The 18300-nt window shown below is 42.4% G+C and overlaps 1 protein-coding gene across 22 annotated transcripts in view; it reads left to right on the top strand.

Annotated features, from left to right (window-relative positions):
* The window catches only part of IQSEC1 (IQ motif and Sec7 domain ArfGEF 1), a 691123-nt gene that overhangs the window by 607924 nt on the left and 64899 nt on the right, over nucleotides 1-18300 (top strand). For all 22 annotated transcript variants that reach the window (XM_086938999.1, XM_086938992.1, XM_086938993.1 and 19 more), the window contains one exon: nucleotides 11081-11247. In XM_086938999.1, the coding sequence (XP_086795125.1) occupies nucleotides 11081-11247 (167 nt within the window). The remainder of the gene's footprint in view (nucleotides 1-11080; nucleotides 11248-18300) is intronic.

Here is an 18300-nt window from a genome sequence, read left to right as displayed (position 1 = left end):
AAAGAGTGCGGGGGTCATATGTCGATCACTGACCTTCATGAGGACTGTCTGTGGTGTTTGTCGTCTGACCACGATGTCGAGGACTGTTCTTCCTGCAGAAAGATGAACCCAAAGGCTCTGAAGGAACGGGAAGCCGAGTTGTATATGGCTAAGCGAGAAAAGAAAAAAGGGGTCGTAAACGATCGAAGTCAAGGTCGTCGACGTCGCATGACTCCAAGAGGAAGCATAGGAAGAAGAAGAGGCATGCATCTTGGCGCCGTTCTTCGAAGGCTGTGGTTTCGAGATCGCCTTTCCCAGCACCTCAACGTCGAGAAAAGGATTTTCGCTCTCCTTCTCCTTCAGTGTCTCCTCAGGTGACTCTGGTTCATTCTCGATCTTACAAGGGGACTCCGGCGCAGGCACGGACGCTGAGATTTTCATCAACTCCAGAAGGTGTGTTGGATCTGGCTGAGGTTCCTTTGGCTCCTGCGGCTCCGCCTGTACCTCGGGCGGTTCCGACTCCAGAGGTGCCTCATTTGGATCTTGAACCGGCTCAGTACCCACAATTTCCGGCTCCAGGTTCGGATCCATCGCATTTTTTAAATGCGATGCATGGCGTGTTTGCCAGGGCCTCGTACCCCTCTGGTGCGGGGAACATCCTTTACGATGCGGAAGTTACCCTGCGCTACCATTACGACGCGTCTCTTACAACGCAAGTCTTAACCACGACTTGCACTGGAGGGCGCTCAAGGACAAGGAATAGTTAATTTACTATTCCAACACCTTCCCTACTATCCACGGGGACTGGTGTTGGAATAGTAAATTAAACTATTCCTAAGTCCGCACCCTACAGCGCAACTCGTGGTAACGACTTGCGTTGTAAAACACGCGTTCTAACAGTACGCGTGGTAATAGCTCGCGTTGTACCGTCATACATCCCTCTGGTGCACCTTCAGGTCCCATGGGTACTATGGCATTTAATTTGGGTTTGCCTCACCAGTATCCTCAGGCCCCCTTTGTGCCATTTATGCTGACGACGCCGTCTTGGCAGTTTCCGCTCTGAGGATGTTGACGCCGTATGTGCAGTCCCTGGCTCCATCCCATGAACCTTCTCGGATTCGGTCGGCGCCTGTTACTACAGTGGATCCTTCTTCGACGCCGCTCCCAGAGCCATCGACGCAGTGTGTGGCGCTGCAGACGCGGCAACATAAGATGCACTCGTGGAGAGAAGCACAGAGGTTGTTGGAGGAGGAGCAGTACCAGGCTGAAGAGATGGAGGAAGGTGAAGTTTATGATACAGAGGATATGTTTGAGTGTTTGTGTTAGGCAAGTGGACTAGATACTTCCCCGGAGTGGGACTTTGCTTCACAGACAGCTTCTCCCTCAAAAGAAGTTGCACCTGATCATACTTTGATAAGGAAAACTGCAGAGCTCTTGGAGTTGCAGCTCCCTATGGTTGAGTATAAGCCTAGTTTGCTCACAGAGTGCTTCATTCTCCTTCCTCTGTTGTTGAGTCACTCTTGCCATTTAATGATGCCTTGACTGAGCCAATCCTTGATGTGTTGTGCAATTCTCTTCCTGCTCCTGCAGTTTCAAGGTCGGTGTCCATAAGGTATAGGCCTGCTCCAGGAGATCCAGTGTTCCTTTCATCTCATCCCTCTCCTGAGAGTTTGGTGGTGAAGGCTTCTTGTTCGAAGCAGTCCACAGGTGCTTTTCTGCAGGCTCCTGCTGACAGGGATTCCAAGAAGTTGGAACAATCTGCAAAAAAGATCTCATCGGCTAGTATGGCTCTTAAGTCTACAAATGCTACTGGTCTGTTGGGTAAATACATTCATGCCCTTATGAACTCTGCCAAACAACTTCTTCCAAAATTGTATGAGGAAGAGAGGGGAAATTTGGATGAGGTGCTGGCGGACTCACAGGCTGCGGCTCGTCAAGTCATCCAGTCTGGCCTAGACATGGCGGATTTGGTTGCCAGGGTGATGGGTTCATCCATTGCAACAAGAAGACATGCATGGTTGAGGTCTTCTGGGTTCCCTCCCGATGTACAGGCTGCCCTTCTCGATCTACCCTTTGATGCGTCTAGTCGTTTTGGAGAGAAAGCTGATTCTGCTCTGCATAGATTTAAGGACGGTAAAGCCACAGTGAAGTCTTTCGGTCAGGCAAAGGGTTATGGCTATAGAAGATACTTTTGTTTTAGAAAGTCTTCCTTTCGAGGTTTCAGACAGCCACAGCAGCAGCAACAGCAACAAAATGTTATGTTGTTATGTTATGTTACAGCGTTCTTGTATAGCGCACGGCTACTCGAAAAGAGTGTCCCGGCGCTTTCCACCTGCATCTCAGAATAAAAATAACACAACACAGCAAAAGAATGAGAGAAAGAACTGAAACTGAAACAATAAGAACAGCCTAAAGATTAAAAAGCCAGGTCTTCAGGCTCTTCCTGAACTGGAACAAATTGGCAGTGCTGCGCAGCGAAAGAGGAAGCGAGTTCCACAGCTGTGGGGCTTTGCAGCTGAAAGAGCGCCCTCCCGTGCGGGCCTTCCTCACCCGAGGGACCACCGCTTTGTAAAGGGATTCCGAGCGCAAGGAGCGGACTGGTCGATAGAAGGCTAGTCTCCGCCGCAGGTATCCAGCCCCTGATCCAAACAGGGCTTTGTGCATCAGAGTCAGGGATTTAAACTGGATCCGCTTCCGGACAGGCAGCCAATGTAGCGCCTGTAGCAGCCTGGAAGCTCGGGCCCGTCTACGCAGGCCAAAGATAGCCCGGGCGGCAGAGTTCTGTACCACCTGTAGGCGCTGAACTAGGTAATCAGGGAGGCCAAGGAAGAGGGCATTAGCATAATCAAGCCTAGAACCGACGAGAGCCTGCACAGTAATACGCCTGTGCTCCTCAGACAGCAGGGGCAGGAATTTACGGAGCATTTTCAAAATTCCATAACAGGTGCCAGCCAGACCCAGAATATGTGTTCGCAGCGATAGCTGGTTGTCCAGCTTGACACCCAGGTTTTTAGCCACCAAGGAAGACTGTGCAGGAGGGCTCATGTCGGACGGCCACCAGTGCTGCCACTCCGGATCGACACCGCAACCGAAGAATAGAACCTCGGACTTGCTCGAGTTGGCCCTTAGACTGTTCCGTTGGAACCAGTCAAAGACCAATGTAAGACAGTCCCGAATTCTCCCTCCATCAAACTCCTGGTCTTTCCCGCATGTGAAGAGGAGTTGCGTGTCGTCGGCGTAAGAGACGATCTGGGCCCCCTTGTACAAGTCCTATAGGGGTAAAGGCAGAGGTCGTCTTCGTGGAACCATGCGGCAACCTTCTTCCTCCTCCTCCTCCTCCTCCTCCTCTACCTCTCCAACCCGTCCTGGTAATGCAGGAAAGCAGCCCTATATCCGCAATCCTGGATCATGCAGGTCCTGTGGGAGGCCGGCTTACCCATTTTTTACAGGATTGGAAATTGATCACTTCGGACCTTTTGGGTTTTGGATCTAGTAGAAAATGGGTACGCCCTTCCCTTCAGGAAATTCCCTCCTCCTTATCCTCCTTGCCAAGGGTTTTGCACGGAGGATCATTTACTTCTCCTTCAGAAGGAGGTTCTTGTCTTGTTACAAAAAGGTGCAGTAGTGCTGCTTCTGGAGCAGGAAAGGGGTCAGGGATGCTACTCCCAGTATTTCCTGATTCCCAAGAAGGATTGCAGGTTACGCCCCATCCGGGACCTCAGAATCTTTAATCTGTTTCTCAAACAGGAGAGGTTCAAGATGCTCACTCTCATAAATACATGGCATCTTTCAAAATATCCTAAAAGTTCAACTTTATATATGCTCTGTTAATCCATTCTAAATTATTCTGCGAACCCCAAGACCATTGCTTATTTTAAAGCGGTGGTGTAGTGATGGCTTTTAAAGGAATATAAAATACCCACAGAGAAAGACAAGAGCGAGATAAGCAGACTGGCTGATTGTACTTGTATAGCTACCTTTCTTAGAACCAGACTTCCACTTTTCCAAGGGCAGTATAAGGTGTTACATAGTAATTCTAAGTTGTGCTGTACTTGGCCGATTCAATGGGTTTGACAAAGTAACTGTTTACTGGCTTACAACACACAGGGATCTCAGCGGTCTTATCAACAGATACTTCTTTGGTCCTTGGTCCAGAAACACTTGCAAAAAGTAGATCCCACCACAGATACGCTACATCTACTCAGAATGTATAGTATCACCTAAGTAGCAAGCACATTGTGACATCTACCCTTGGATGTTAGACTATCCCATTGCTTATGAGCTACTGTATGGATAATTTATAGTGATTTGGTGGACTTTTAGTCTAGGACGGAGCTTGAAGTGCAGTGCAAGGACCGCACAGCGGCTGCTGACACGGCCGGAGGCTAAGAGCATGATCAGAGTTACTGGGGCCATAGCTAGATACACTGCTTTCGGCCCCTCATCAACATGTTCGTTCAGATTGAAATAGGAGAGCTAAAGTGGACATGAGGGGCAGGCGCATGACAGCGGTGTGTCATGCACCACCTCCCTGGTGATGCTTAGCAGCAGTGCTCGATGCCAATGCAGGAGTAGAATGGGGGTAAGATGTACCCTCTGTACAGCATGGAAACGTAAAAGTAATTTAAAATCAGGACCCTGAAGAGAGAGCATATGGGTATGTTTATAAAGAAGTGCATAACACACAATTTACTGGCGGGGAAATAATTGGATGTTCCCCTCACTTTACTTTTAACTACTGTGTTAATTGAAAAATTGATTACTCCCTACAAGCGACATGGTGGTGTGGTCTATTGCTGTTCAGATTTTCTGTTGTTGAGTTGGTGATTTCTAAATCTTCTGGGATGTATGGTCTTCTCAGCAATGTTGTTCTTACAACTTTGAATGGTTAATTTTTAACTCCATTCAGTTGACCGGTATCTGACAAATAGTCCCCAGAAGCATTCCATGCACTACAGTTTGGTGGATTTAATGACCTCACAAAAGATCTCGTTCACCACCTAATGTTAGTGTTTAGGGTAGACTGCAGGTATCAAAGCAATGGCCATAATACAATGAGGTTTGTGGAACATGCAAGGTACTCCTACGCACAGCCAGACGTCAGTAATGGCATCAAAATATCATTATGATTGCATTAGAACAGAGACAAAGCAAATGATCAAGGTAACAGCACCCCAATTTATCAGATACCCCAAAGACTAAAGTTTACCAGTCTGAAGTTTAGATCTTATAGGAAGGATTCACTGTTTAGAGAGTAGCAGCACAAAGAGGATGGCACAGAGTATGGCTATTAGAAACAAAAAAGATTGAGGCTAATAGCAAGCTTGGTGTACATGGGCACACCCAAAAAAGTGCACGCAAGGCCACTAACATTTTGCGATTCTACGTCTGCAGCATATTCTGCATATTTGTAGATTTTCTGCAGGTCCCCCCTATCACCTATGTAATTTGCACGTTTCAGGGCAAAAAAAATGTTTCTAGGTCAAACTGATTGAACGTTAGCACACAGCGCAATGCAGTGGCAGACCCGTCATAAGGTTCAAGTAGTAACTCACCTTTCAGTTTCGATTACTGTATTCACCTGTTAAACTTCTACTAATGGGACAAAGTGTGTGCCTGAACAGTATGTATAAGAACATGTAAAAATAGTGAAATGATACTGTCACACATAAAATTTGCTGCATTATGCCACATAATTTGTCTTTTCTTGCTGTCATCCCTACCCCAGAATTTTTCCCTCAGTTGCTGCTAAGTTGTAGTTATTGTGGCTCTCAGTGGAGTATTATTGTGTTTCAGCAAATTTCATGTTATGTACTGTTACTGTTCAACTTATCTGGAAAATGATTTTGCTAGTCGGTTAGCCATATTTAACGTGGCAGCTAGTTATCGAGGTCCAGGTGATTTGTTCTTTGGAAGGTTGTACTGTTTTCCAGATCACAGTCAGACCTTTGCATCAATAACACACTGGGCCCGATTCACAGAACTAACTTAAGACAAAATCCTAAACTTACTACTTTTGGTATTCACAGAAGGCATTTAGTAGTAGTAAAGTTAGGATTTTGTCTTAAGTTTGACTTAAGACCCACTTAACCCCTTCGATGCTGAGCTCGTCATCAGCTACGGCGTTCGTATGCTGATGACGAGCTGAGCTCGTCATGTTACTCGGGATTCGTGAAAACCCAGCACACAGCGGGAAAACCGCTAGCAGTCAATGTGTTAAGACAGACATAAGTTTGGATTTTGTCTTAAGTTTGTCTTAAGTCTGTCTTAATTCAAACTTAAGTCAAACTGAAGACAAAATCCTAACTTTACTACTACTAAATGCTTTCTGTGAATACCAAATTTAATAAGTTTAGGATTTTGTCTTAAGTTAGTTCTGTGAATCGGCCCCAATGTTTGCATCTGTCTTTTTTACTTGACTTCAGTAATGTTTTTATAATACCCAGTATGGCCATCTTTTTCTTGGCTTTTTCCCCATCATCTTTGGCACGTCAGCATCAGGTGCTACAGCCATGGGATGAATAGGTGTCTGTATTACTTACCACAACACGTTTCACTGCTCTACTCCTTCACGTGGGATCTATCAGTACTCTACCCCAGCATAGACTGCATCAGTGGTGTTTGACCTTCACATGCCTTTTAAGGTTATTTTGTAGGACTGTAGCTCTGTGCACCTTCTGCAAGGATCTTTCTGTGGAAACATCTTAAAGGTATGCAGAATTTAAACAAGGAATTCTGACAAAACCCCTAGCCCCACTTTCTGATTCTGCTGTCCTTCCTACATTGCTTTTACTATCAATTTCTATGATTTAGGAGTAGCTAAACGTATGAGTAAGATAAGTTTACGTTTAAAGTATCTTTGTTTCAACTGTATCAGACACTCGCCTGCTACCAGTGCATAACCCCTGTCCCATCATTACTGGCTGTTTCATTTCAAGCAACATAATAGGGGATTACAAGTGACTGGGAATGCAAGTGTTTTTGTACACAGTGTCCATGGGCCACACTGGCTCCAGACTGCTTTGTTTTACATAATCTTAAGTAACATTTTCAAGTTCTATAGGAATGGGACACCAAGCCACCTTGTGGTGATAACCGGAAAGTGCCTAGAAGTGGGACCACCTCAGGTTCACATCAATATAGCGTTTTTTCTTTGGCAATGACTCTTGAACTTTGTATTCCTTTTTTTCAAAACCCATGGATTCAATTAGGAGTATTCTACTCTGTACTTTGGTGATTCTTCTATTCCACTGTTGCAGATACTATTAGCTCAAGGACGCCTGCAAGGTGGTGACTACACCTTATGTGCAGTATTGTTGAATTTAATATGAAAAGTAAATGAACCCTTGCTCCTTGAGGATTGGGCAATAAGGATGCCAATTCACCAAAGTGGCAGGGATAGCAGAAGTAACATCACACACCTTTTGACCTCTGTGACATCACAGGAAGTGACATCATCTGACATTTGACGCTAAATCTGAGTGATTCTACATATCATGATCCCAATGACGTCACAAAAATTGATCACTAAAGCCACGTATCGACTTTTTAGCGAAAATGGATTGAATAAACCTAGTGAGGTTCATTAAAATAGATTTAAAAATTACTATAGCTATCATGTTCACATGGATTCATTTACATGAACTATTTATATTGGCATTTATTAGCGGTTTGATTTACTGCTTATCTTTGTTAATATGTAGCATCCCTAAAAAATTCACCTCAATGAAACCTGTCAAATATGTATTTTGTAAAATGTATTTAGTTTATTATGTATTTTAATGTGGCCGTTGCACTGCTGAATGTATTAATTTCACCCACGTGAAAGGCAGTGTCCCAGTGTGAGATGCAGAAAGTAAACCGTGCTCATCAGAGTCTTTATATTCTTTGTTTTGCCACCTTCAAGGCCAGGAATCGCAAGGGCAGTGCCAGGGTAGCAGCGGTTATGGCTAGCAGCTGCTATCTTTGGCAACCCCTAAATTATCTCCATTTTGACATAAAACATTTTTTAGGACTTTGGGGAAGTTCTGCAGTAATAACATAATTGCATCCATAATGAAAGTAATCTGTCCATAAGAATCTAGATTTGTAAAATGCATTGTATTTTAGACTACCGTATTTTCCGGCGTATAAGACGACTTTTTAACCCCGTAAAATTTTCTGGAAAGTCGGGGGTCGTCTTATACGCCGGGTACCAAATTTTATGGTATGTTTTCATGCGCTTTTTCATAGCGAGGACTTCACTCGAAGGTGTCAGACCGCTTCACAATAGGAAATAACAAGAAACAACACACCTTATGTTAAAAAATACAGCCACCGGCACTGGCAACGTCCACACCCAGCCCCCGCGCCATGAATTGTGCAAGTATCGAAAGCGAGCGTTTTTTTTCATAGCGAGGACTTCACTCGAAGGTGTCAGACCGCTTCACAAAAGGGAATACCGTATGTAACAAGAAACAACACACCTTATGTTAAAAAATACAGCCACCGGCCCTGGCAACGTCCACACCCAGGCCCCGCGCCATGAAGTATCGAAAGCGAGCGTTTTTTTCATAGCGAGGACTTCACTCGAAGGTGTCAAACCGCTTCACAAGCGAGCAAATGGCGCCATGAGTCTTACCTCGACTGCCGCTGCCGCTGTACACGCGCCTCCAACCGCTTGCACATCCCCAGGCAGACGAGGCAGCAGGACGAGGCAGCAGGACGTCCGAAATACGGTATATGGTAACGGGCAGCCAGCGCCGAAGATGGCAGCGCCCGATGTGTTGACACGTTTGGCACGTTTTGGCACGCGCCCCTCTCTCCTTGACATGGGCGTGGGCATAGAAAGGGGACTGTAGAATGTTCCCGAATGTTACCGAAGGCAGTAGAGCACTTGCCGTGATTGGCTGGTTGTTGCGAAGAGGAAAGGCAGTCTGGTGAGCAGATACCGTATTTGCCGTACCGTACGTGTGGTGTTGAAGACAGTCTCTGCACCTGTTCATACTGTACAGCACCAGTACATCCAGTGCAAATGGCAGACAGTCAAGAACCCGGCAAGGCTCCAGCAGCGCATCCAGTGCAAATGGCTGGCAGTCAAGAACCCAGCAAGGCTCCAGCAGTGGCAAGAAGAAGGAAATATGAAGCCAGTTACAAACTTAAAGTTGTGGATTTTGCCACGGAACATAATAACTGTGCTGCTGCAAGACAATATGGAGTGACAGAAAAGATGGTTCGGGCCTGGAGAGCAAATGAGAAAGCATTACGGAGTATGCCAAGGGGCAAGTGTGCATTAAGAAGAGGCACCCCACATTGGCCAGAACTCGAAAAGCATGTAGCAGACATGGTGGCCGAGCATCGGCAAAGCGGTTATGTCGTGACCCGAAATAAAATCCGATTGGTTGCACTTCAGTGGGCCAAATCTAACCCAGATCTCAGCAACAGATTTAAGGCCACTGTATCCTGGTGTACCAGATTCTTGGGAAGGAATAATCTGGTATTGCGGCAAAAGACAAAAATTGCCCAGAAATTACCTGCGGATCTTGATGCCAAAATGCATAGCTTCCATCGCTACGTTATTAGGCTGCGCAATGAACATGGCTATGCGCTAAGTAGCATCGGAAATATGGATGAAACTCCAATGAATTTCGATATGATTGCCAACAAAACTGTCCATCAAAAAGGCGAAAAGACAATTTTAATAAAAACAACAGGACATGAAGTCCAGTTTCACAGTGGTACTAGCATGCACAGCTGATGGCGCAAAGCTGAGACCAATGATTATTTTGAAAAGAAAAACAATGCCGAAACTCAAGTTCCCTGTTGGTTGTTTTGTGCATGTGAATGAGAAAGGATGGATGGATGAAGAAGGGGTAAAGCTATGGCTTGATAATGTATGGAGCAGGCGACCAGGTGGACTTCTACAAAGACGTAGTCTACTGGTGTGGGATATGTTCAGGGCTCGTTTAACTCCAAGCACCAAGCAAAGGCTGGCAAGACTAAAAACAGATGCTGCAGTTATACCTGGAGGATTGACATCGTTGGTGCAGCCACTGGATGTGTGCCTAAACAAGCCATTTAAAGATCGCATCCGAGAACAGTGGAATGAGTGGATGGTTAGCGGTGAAAAAACATTCACAAAAGGAGGAAACATGCGTGCTCCACAGTTGGATGTTTTGTGCACCTTTGTTATAAAGGCCTGGAACAACATTGATGCAGAAACTGTAATAAAGTCTTTCAAGAAGTGTGGCATATCAAATTCATTAGATGGTATGGAGGACGACTATTTGTGGGAAGGTGAAGAGGATGCCGAAGAAGAGACCACATCATCTGATACGGAATTGGTACCAGATCCATACGATGACTGCCTTACAGATGTACCACAAGATCTCATTGACTTACTTATGAGATCAGATGACGAAGAGGAGGATTTTGAAGGCTTTTAAAGGGAACGTTGTAAATCCTGTAGAAATCGCTTGGATTTATGGAAAGTTATGGAAAGTTTAATCCACTTGCACTGTTTCATGCACTGATTTATGTTTACCGTACCGTACCGTACATGTTTCATGACAAACAGGTATATTCAGAAGTGACAGTTTTTCATATGGTTCTAAATAAAAATATTGCGAGTAAAGCAAGATTGTTTATACAACCAATTTGTTTGAGTTCAGTCTTTGAGTTTGTAAAATAAACGCTTAGGTAACACTGTCCACTGATAAAGCCTTACTGCTCACCCACAGGGAGGAGGACTAGACTAATACGGTAAGTTCAAAATACCGGTACATTCTCGGAATGGCTATGCAGGACTGCGTTGGACTTAGCTGGAAGTGGGGGTCGTCTTATACGGCGAGTATAGCACAAAACCTAAATTTTTTCAGGCAAAGTAGGGGGTCGTCTTATACGCCGGGTCGTCTTATACGCCGGAAAATACGGTACTGCATAATATTCTTATGAAAACAATTTAGTCCAAAAACCAACTGAACCAATAGGTGGGGAGAACCAGTGTGGCCATTTCAAGCATTATTGATATTCTGGAGTAGAACTTTCTGAAAGTGCTTCTACTGTATCATTGGTAGTCTTCCGATTGTTATTTTTCATTCGGTTCTGTTTTTGTGTTTTCTAGCCAGCGGTACTGCATCTGTAATCCTGGTGTTGTGAGACAATTCAGAAATCCAGATACCATCTTCATCCTTGCTTTTGCAATCATCCTCCTGAACACGGACATGTACAGTCCAAACGTGAAACCTGAACGCAAGATGAAGCTGGAGGACTTTGTGAAGAACTTAAGAGGTATTGTAATTGTTTGTTTGCAGTTGCTTTTAATAATCTTTATTATTTTGCTAGTTTGAATGAGGTCCCCAGCACTCATTGAAGTAAAAATGCAATTACATCTAAGGGATCGTATGTAAATGTAAAAAGTATTGTACATGTGCATGTGTGTGTGTTTTTTTTTATAATTCAACACTATTTTTATTTTCAATCCTATTTGAAGAATTTGTACATCAACAGAGGAGATCCAGCCAAAATTGTGTGTATACTTGACTTGTAGAAATACAGATAACCATTTATTAAACCCAGGACTAGGAAATGTTATTTGAAGAATGTGCGCCAAAATATAGAGTGGAAAATTGGCCCTCAAGGGCGCTAAATCTCTTTTAGGTTTTCAGGATAATCACTGACTGTAAATGAATCCAGTTTAGGTTCTGTGTAAGTAAATAAATCCCATGCTGGTATTCTTAAAATGTGTTATCGATCTGCTCCTGGTTTACCAGTGTTAGACCTGCCAGTACTTAAGTGATTTGTGCTACATTTTCTTACCTTAATTCACAAAAGTTGTTGGGACATTGGCAAGGATCTTTGCTATTTACAAAAAGAAATGCATGTGAAAACAGTTCCAGCCCTGAACATATCACGCACACCTATCTTGGGTAATCATGTGTTAAGCTTTACCCACCTTTGCCTACGAAGCACTCACTTGTAGTGCAGAAGCTGGAGAGGAACCATCATGAACAAGGCTTTTGTACCTTGTTTCATTTCAAGTTTTCCCATAGATTAGATGCCTTAATAAAAGCAGCACCATGCAATGACCATCTTTGTGATTTTGTCGTTTAGTGGAGAGATACTGCCTCATGCTTGTTGCAGTGCAGCTTTCGGTTGCATATGCAATAAAGTTGACTCCATCACACATGCACTGTTGTGAAAATCTTAGAGATGGACTGGGTCTCTATCTCTCTTCTCCTCCTGTCCCACCACCCTTTCCCCTAAGACCTTTAGGTCTGGCATTAGTTAAGACCATTTTTATTTTACTGAAATTATATATATATATCTATATATCCCCCATAAGGAACTTGATGTATTCAGAAAGGAGATGGATACTTCAGATAGATTATTTAGGTTACTTTATTAAGATAAGTTGTTAAGATATAAATGATAACCCCATCAGGAGCAGCTGTCCTGCTGCTCAGCCCTCACCCAACTGACATTCACAAACCACTAACATTCCATTCATCCAACATTCCACATCACATGCATTCTAGCTGAGCAGCAGGAAGACTCAAGATACAACATATCTCCCTTCGTTAGGGGAACAACTGCATTGTGCAATAAAATGGATGAAATTTAATACAATACACTCTAGTACATTTAGTCAATAAATTTAAAACAACGCATACAATAAATTTTAACTCCTCTCGCGCACTACAGTCTGAAGAGAGCATCACATTACTTCCTGAAATAAACAACTAACCTACATCCATATGCCACAAATCATACCAGTTGGCCAGACAAGTATAACAAGAAAGGCACACAAGAACAAACCTTAACACACTCCACGTCTTCAACAAGCACTGAAAGTTCCCTCTGCGTTCGCCAACCCACTTCTATTCTTGAGACCTTTAACTTGTTACAATTTCTGCAAGGCCGAAGATTCTGCTTCCAAAACTTTTCAAATAATGACTCCATCTTGACTCACGGACCAGCATCCAATACTTGAACACATGTCCTATCACATCAACCACATTGTTCGCAGCTTGGGAACACCATTAACTATTCCTCTTTATTTCACGACTGGGCTCTTATGCTTTGTCAACGCGCTGCCGATATCTGCTGAGCATCGTTCATCTCCAATGTAAATCCTGTGATGACATCCTTCACGTAACCCCTTTTTGCCCGTTTCTTTAAAGATGATATTCACTGTTTTAATAATACCCCTAAACGCTCCACTCCACTCCTTCTAGCAACACTAGCTTTAAATAAAAGGAAATCCATTACCTGGTACACCACACAGTGCGGAGGCATACTCCTCTAACCTCATCATGGTATCAAACTGTCGACATTACCTGGAATTTCTTTTTGTACAGCCCATCCTCTTCGCCAAATGATGTATTCTGAAAGGTGAGGGATACTTCAGATAGATTATTTAGGTTACTTTATTAAGATAAGTTCTTAAGATATAAATGATAACCCCATCAGGAGCAGCTGTCCTGCTGCTTAGCCTTCACCCAACTCACATTCACATACCACTAACATTCCATTCATCCAACAATCCACATCACATGCATTCTAGCTGAGCAGCAGGAAGACTCAAGATACAACAGAACTACATATAGTTCCTTATGGGGGCTATCGGCAAACCCTCTCTTCATCCATTCGTAAGTTGTCATTCGTATTTTTCTTCAACCCACTACAGCATACACTAGGGCATCCCACTTAAGATATTGGATAACTTCATTGTGAGCGACGCATTCGCTCTTTCACAGGGAGCACATCCTCACTCAAAGTAGTTCCCCCTCAGTTCCAGGGACTGCTATAGCAATGCATGCTGTTCGAGAACAAACAAAAATATTTTATTTTTGCTTTTAAACAATTTTTTACCTTAACAAGTGCTAGGTTGCGCTCCCGACAAAACAGTTTCACAAAAACCATGGCAAACGAAAAACATTGGCAAAACCAAAATGCGCTCTGCCAAGGCCACTGCGATTAATTTTGCCGGTGCTTGGTTTTAATATTGCTTGGCTCCAATGGAACCATTCCATCAGAGCTATTTAAATCCAGTGCTCCAATAAGTTTTAGAAACCAACCAGGTGCCATCAAAGGGATATTCTATAACCCTTCTACTTGATTATTGTTGATGATGCTACATTGGTTAAGGGAGATCATGTTTTTCTTTTCTTGGATGCCCGACTTAAAACTGCTCTTGAAGTGAAGCCGTGAAAAACAGAACACAAACTGCAAAGATAAAGGTCCCTAGTTGAATGATGAAGAAAATGATGGCATTTTGAATCCAAATGACTTGCATATTGAGCCATTTAAAAATGCACAGCTTTTAGTTTACAAAATTTGGTTAGTCAGCAAAGCAAGGTTAACTTCACCAACCGTCTTGTTATTTTCTTGAAGCAGGCTTCAGATGTCAATCAGAGTTCTATAAAAACAGCGCCGTTGTGTCTTCGATTACTTTTTAGTATTAAAACTGTTTATTAACAAGTGAGCGCATATACATTCGATGACTTTTTAAGCTATCGCTTCAATAGTAAAACGTTTGAGTCCCAGGACCCACTTGCCAGCCTCCTGGCATTAAAGCAGAAATGAGCTGTATTAATGCCTCCGAACAAATGAGACATGGCATGCTCATAGAGAGTAAAATATTCTCACGACATTTCTGTTTCTCTTGTTGAACATGATTTGGCTTTTACCCGCCATCTGCGACAGAGGTTTCAATAAAGGGTTCATGGTTTGCTGTAGGAAGGTACTGCCTTGTCTATTGTGTAATATGGACCTCAACCATTGCCTGTCTCCTTCAACCCTATCAAGCAATTGTGTTTACTACACAGCATACTATAGCTATAAGACCAACCTACGTAGACAAAAGTGTTGCACCAGTGACAGAAAATGGTGTTAACTGTATTGCCCATACAAAGAAGTGCTGCATTTTATGTAAGATGCTGTTCCTGAGGTGATTGCACTTTGCCGGATAGTAAATGCCTACTGCATTTTGAATTGCAAATTAGTTCATGATGAGCATTGAGCTGCATAAGTTATATGCCTTCACTGGCGCATTTATGGCAGCAACGGATGTTTATTCAATGGGATGCTAGTTAGCTTCTCTAGTTCTAACTCCACAGTGTACCGTGTGAAAGATTTGGGAAACGTTCCCCATAGTGGTTCAGTAGTTTAATAAAATACTTTGAGGAACATGTCTTATTCCCCACAATGTGTGCCCAGATATTGCAGTTTTGGCATTTGAGCGCAATGCCTTCTGCTGCTACCCCTTAGCCACAACTCCAGAAAAATAGAAGTACTGAGTTACTTGAGAGGCGATGAACAACGTTAACAGGTGCATCAAAGCTAAAATGAAGAGTGCTTGAGCACCTCTAAGCCTCGCAAGGCTTAATTGCTGTTTTGCTGGTTTACATTTTTCATTTGAGGTTTCAATCTGTTTTCTGAAAGCCAACAAACACTCCTCTTGTAATGAAAAACCCTTATTACAAGTCATTTTTGCAAATAGGCGTAAGAAAGTCATTCAACAGCTCACTATGAGCCAACGAGAGGAAAAGGAAGAAGGTATAGCACAGAGCAACCTTTGAAAAAACTGCTCACCCTACTTTGAGAGCTAATAATCCCTGCTTACCCCTCCCCTAACATGGCTGCCATCTCACACTCTCATCTGCTCTACCAAAGAAAAGTCGTGGTTGCTTGTTTCTCCATGAAAGCAAATCCTGTTTTTCTCCATTTTAACTTTTAGCTGTACGGGGATCTACTGATGTGTCAAAACCCCTAGCTTGTGATTCTCCTTTATTAGCCACTAAATTCTTCTTCCGGAGCCTGCTACTGGGCCTCAGAATCAGAAAATGAAGGCAGTGTTGGCTCAGAGTACCCTGGTTTCCCTGAAACATTTGTGAACAGAATCCTTTATTTCAGTGATGGGAGGAAGGCTGCAGACTTTGGTTGGGTATCGGTAGGGCGATAAGGGGTGTGTCCCAATGGCCTGCAGATTGTCCTTGTTGGTGAAATGAGGTGCCCCCACTGGGGGTGGCACGATGATGGTTGTCTTCTTGCTCATTGCTTACCATTGGATGGCTTTATGATTACTGTCATTTGCCTGCTTCTTATTTATGTCTATTCTTGTCCATCTTGTGTCTGTCCCTCCCCTAGAGTATTGTCAATGTACTTGTGTTCTTCCAATGCTTACTTTTAATGAACTACTTTTTTTTGCCATAAGCATGCCACAAAAAAGACAAGACATATTGGCTTTGCCAATTCTGGTTTCCCTAATCTTGCCACTAATATTTTGTGAACTGCATTGATTTTTAAATTTATATATTGAAAATAATTATTTATATATCTCACGTTGAGAATCTTCTGAACTTTCCTTTTTTCTTTATTTATAAAATTTGTCCTTATAAAATTAGTTCATTGACTGTTTACATTTAAAATTGTTTAAATCTTACCCTTTTCTAAGTAAATTTATTTTTAATTGATATACTCTAATTTATGTGCCTTTTATTTTAATACTGTATGTATCCTCTTTTTCCAGAGAAGATGCTTGCTTTCCTTTGCATTAGAGGACACTTAACTATTACCCTCAGAAGCCTATCTTCCCTACCTTTGCCAGTTGAGTTGTGGTGAATGTGGTGTTTTTACAGGTCTCTTGCAAACAAATAGAGGCTTTTGCATTGTAGATGAATAATCTTACTTGTATGTTACCTGAGATTCTTCTGCCCTTGAGGAGATGAGAAAGGTTGTAACTTTTATTACTGTTAAATGAACTAAACTCCATGGATAACCCCACAACTGTGAATCTGTGTTCTGCAGCCTGCCACCGCAGAATAGAATGTTTTACTTATCTGTAAGGTAAAATCAAATCTGCATCACCAAAATTCAAAGACTAGTGTCCAGCCTGACCCGTTTCAACCACGTTTCCGCTGTCTTGATCACATATATATATATATAAAATAATATTCAGTATCAATTTAGTCTCTTCTTCAATATGAGGTTGAGGGGGGCACACCACCCTTGAGATAGATATAGTGTTTCACTGTCGAAACGCTTAATTCTGGGCACTTGCCATGATGTATGGAAGCTAATAACCTTGCAATAAACGCACCTTATGCAACCAAAAGCACGTTGTATGTATATATATATATATATATATATATATATGTGTATATATATATATATTTCATTGTATTGGTACTTTAGCTCATAGCCTGAGTATAGATGAGTCGAATCACACAGTTTTTTCCTTTTTAATATCCTACATTGGGATATATTTATAATCTTTGCTGATGACATTGTAATCTCGGATGAATTATGACACTTTTGAGCAGCAAGTATGAAGATGTCAGATTATCAGATACCTTCAAAATCATAATTGCTTTCATTGAAATATTTGAATTAAACAAAAAAAATCACGAAGGAAAAAATATATTGATGTGGTTCTCTGTATTATAAGTAGAATAAGATGGGTCTCTGAAACATTAGAGATTACCTGGCATGGTAACTACTTCTCTTTCACCCTGTCATTTGATTCATCAGATACAGATATGTCATGATGAGCCTCCTTAATGGCAGTTCATACCAATTCCAAGCTTCACTCTTTCAAATACAAAATACTTTTAACAAATTATCCAGTCAGTACTTTAAAAAAAAAATCTTATTAGAGCACAGGTTCAGTCATTTCATATATAACTACCTAGCCTGTCTTTAAAAAAAAATCAGTAGCAGTAAAATGTTTCTTATACACATAATATGTATTTTTTATTTAAAATAACCTTTTTCAAATGGTTTACATAATTTTCATCATAATGTGGATTTTGTGCTGACATTGAGTCAGTCTCAAACCTCACATGCAGCTGGCTCCTCACTTTATGCATTTAAAAATAGAGACTGATATGTGACATTCCTGACTCGGCCCTGCCTTCCGTTTATCTGGTCATGTCCTAAATCTGCCCCACTCTACTAACCTTTTAGACTCTGGTCTCATGTTACTACATTTGTAGTATTCCTGGTGGCTTTTCAGACTGATCTTGCGTGTAATGATTTCCCCACATCAAACCACCCAAACTATATTAAACAACTCCTGTTACGACTTGACAAGTTGGATAAATTACGTCCTCAAGGATCCAGGACAAGAATTACAAACATATTGAACTTGACATTTCTGGGCTGGCTAACCCAGCTGGATTTATGCACCACCTGTGATGGGGATCGCCATCATGAATTTTACCTGGGGTGCTTGTAAAAAATTGAGCATTACAAAAACTAAATTAAAGTTATTTCTCTTCCTCGATTTACAAATGAATATCTTTAAGTCATCTGTTCTGCGATATAAATATATACTAACAT

Source organism: Lissotriton vulgaris, chromosome 9, assembly GCF_964263255.1.
Source record: "Lissotriton vulgaris chromosome 9, aLisVul1.2, whole genome shotgun sequence".
NCBI classification, from domain to species: Eukaryota; Metazoa; Chordata; class Amphibia; order Caudata; family Salamandridae; genus Lissotriton; species Lissotriton vulgaris.
This window is presented reverse-complemented; position numbering and strand designations above follow the sequence as displayed.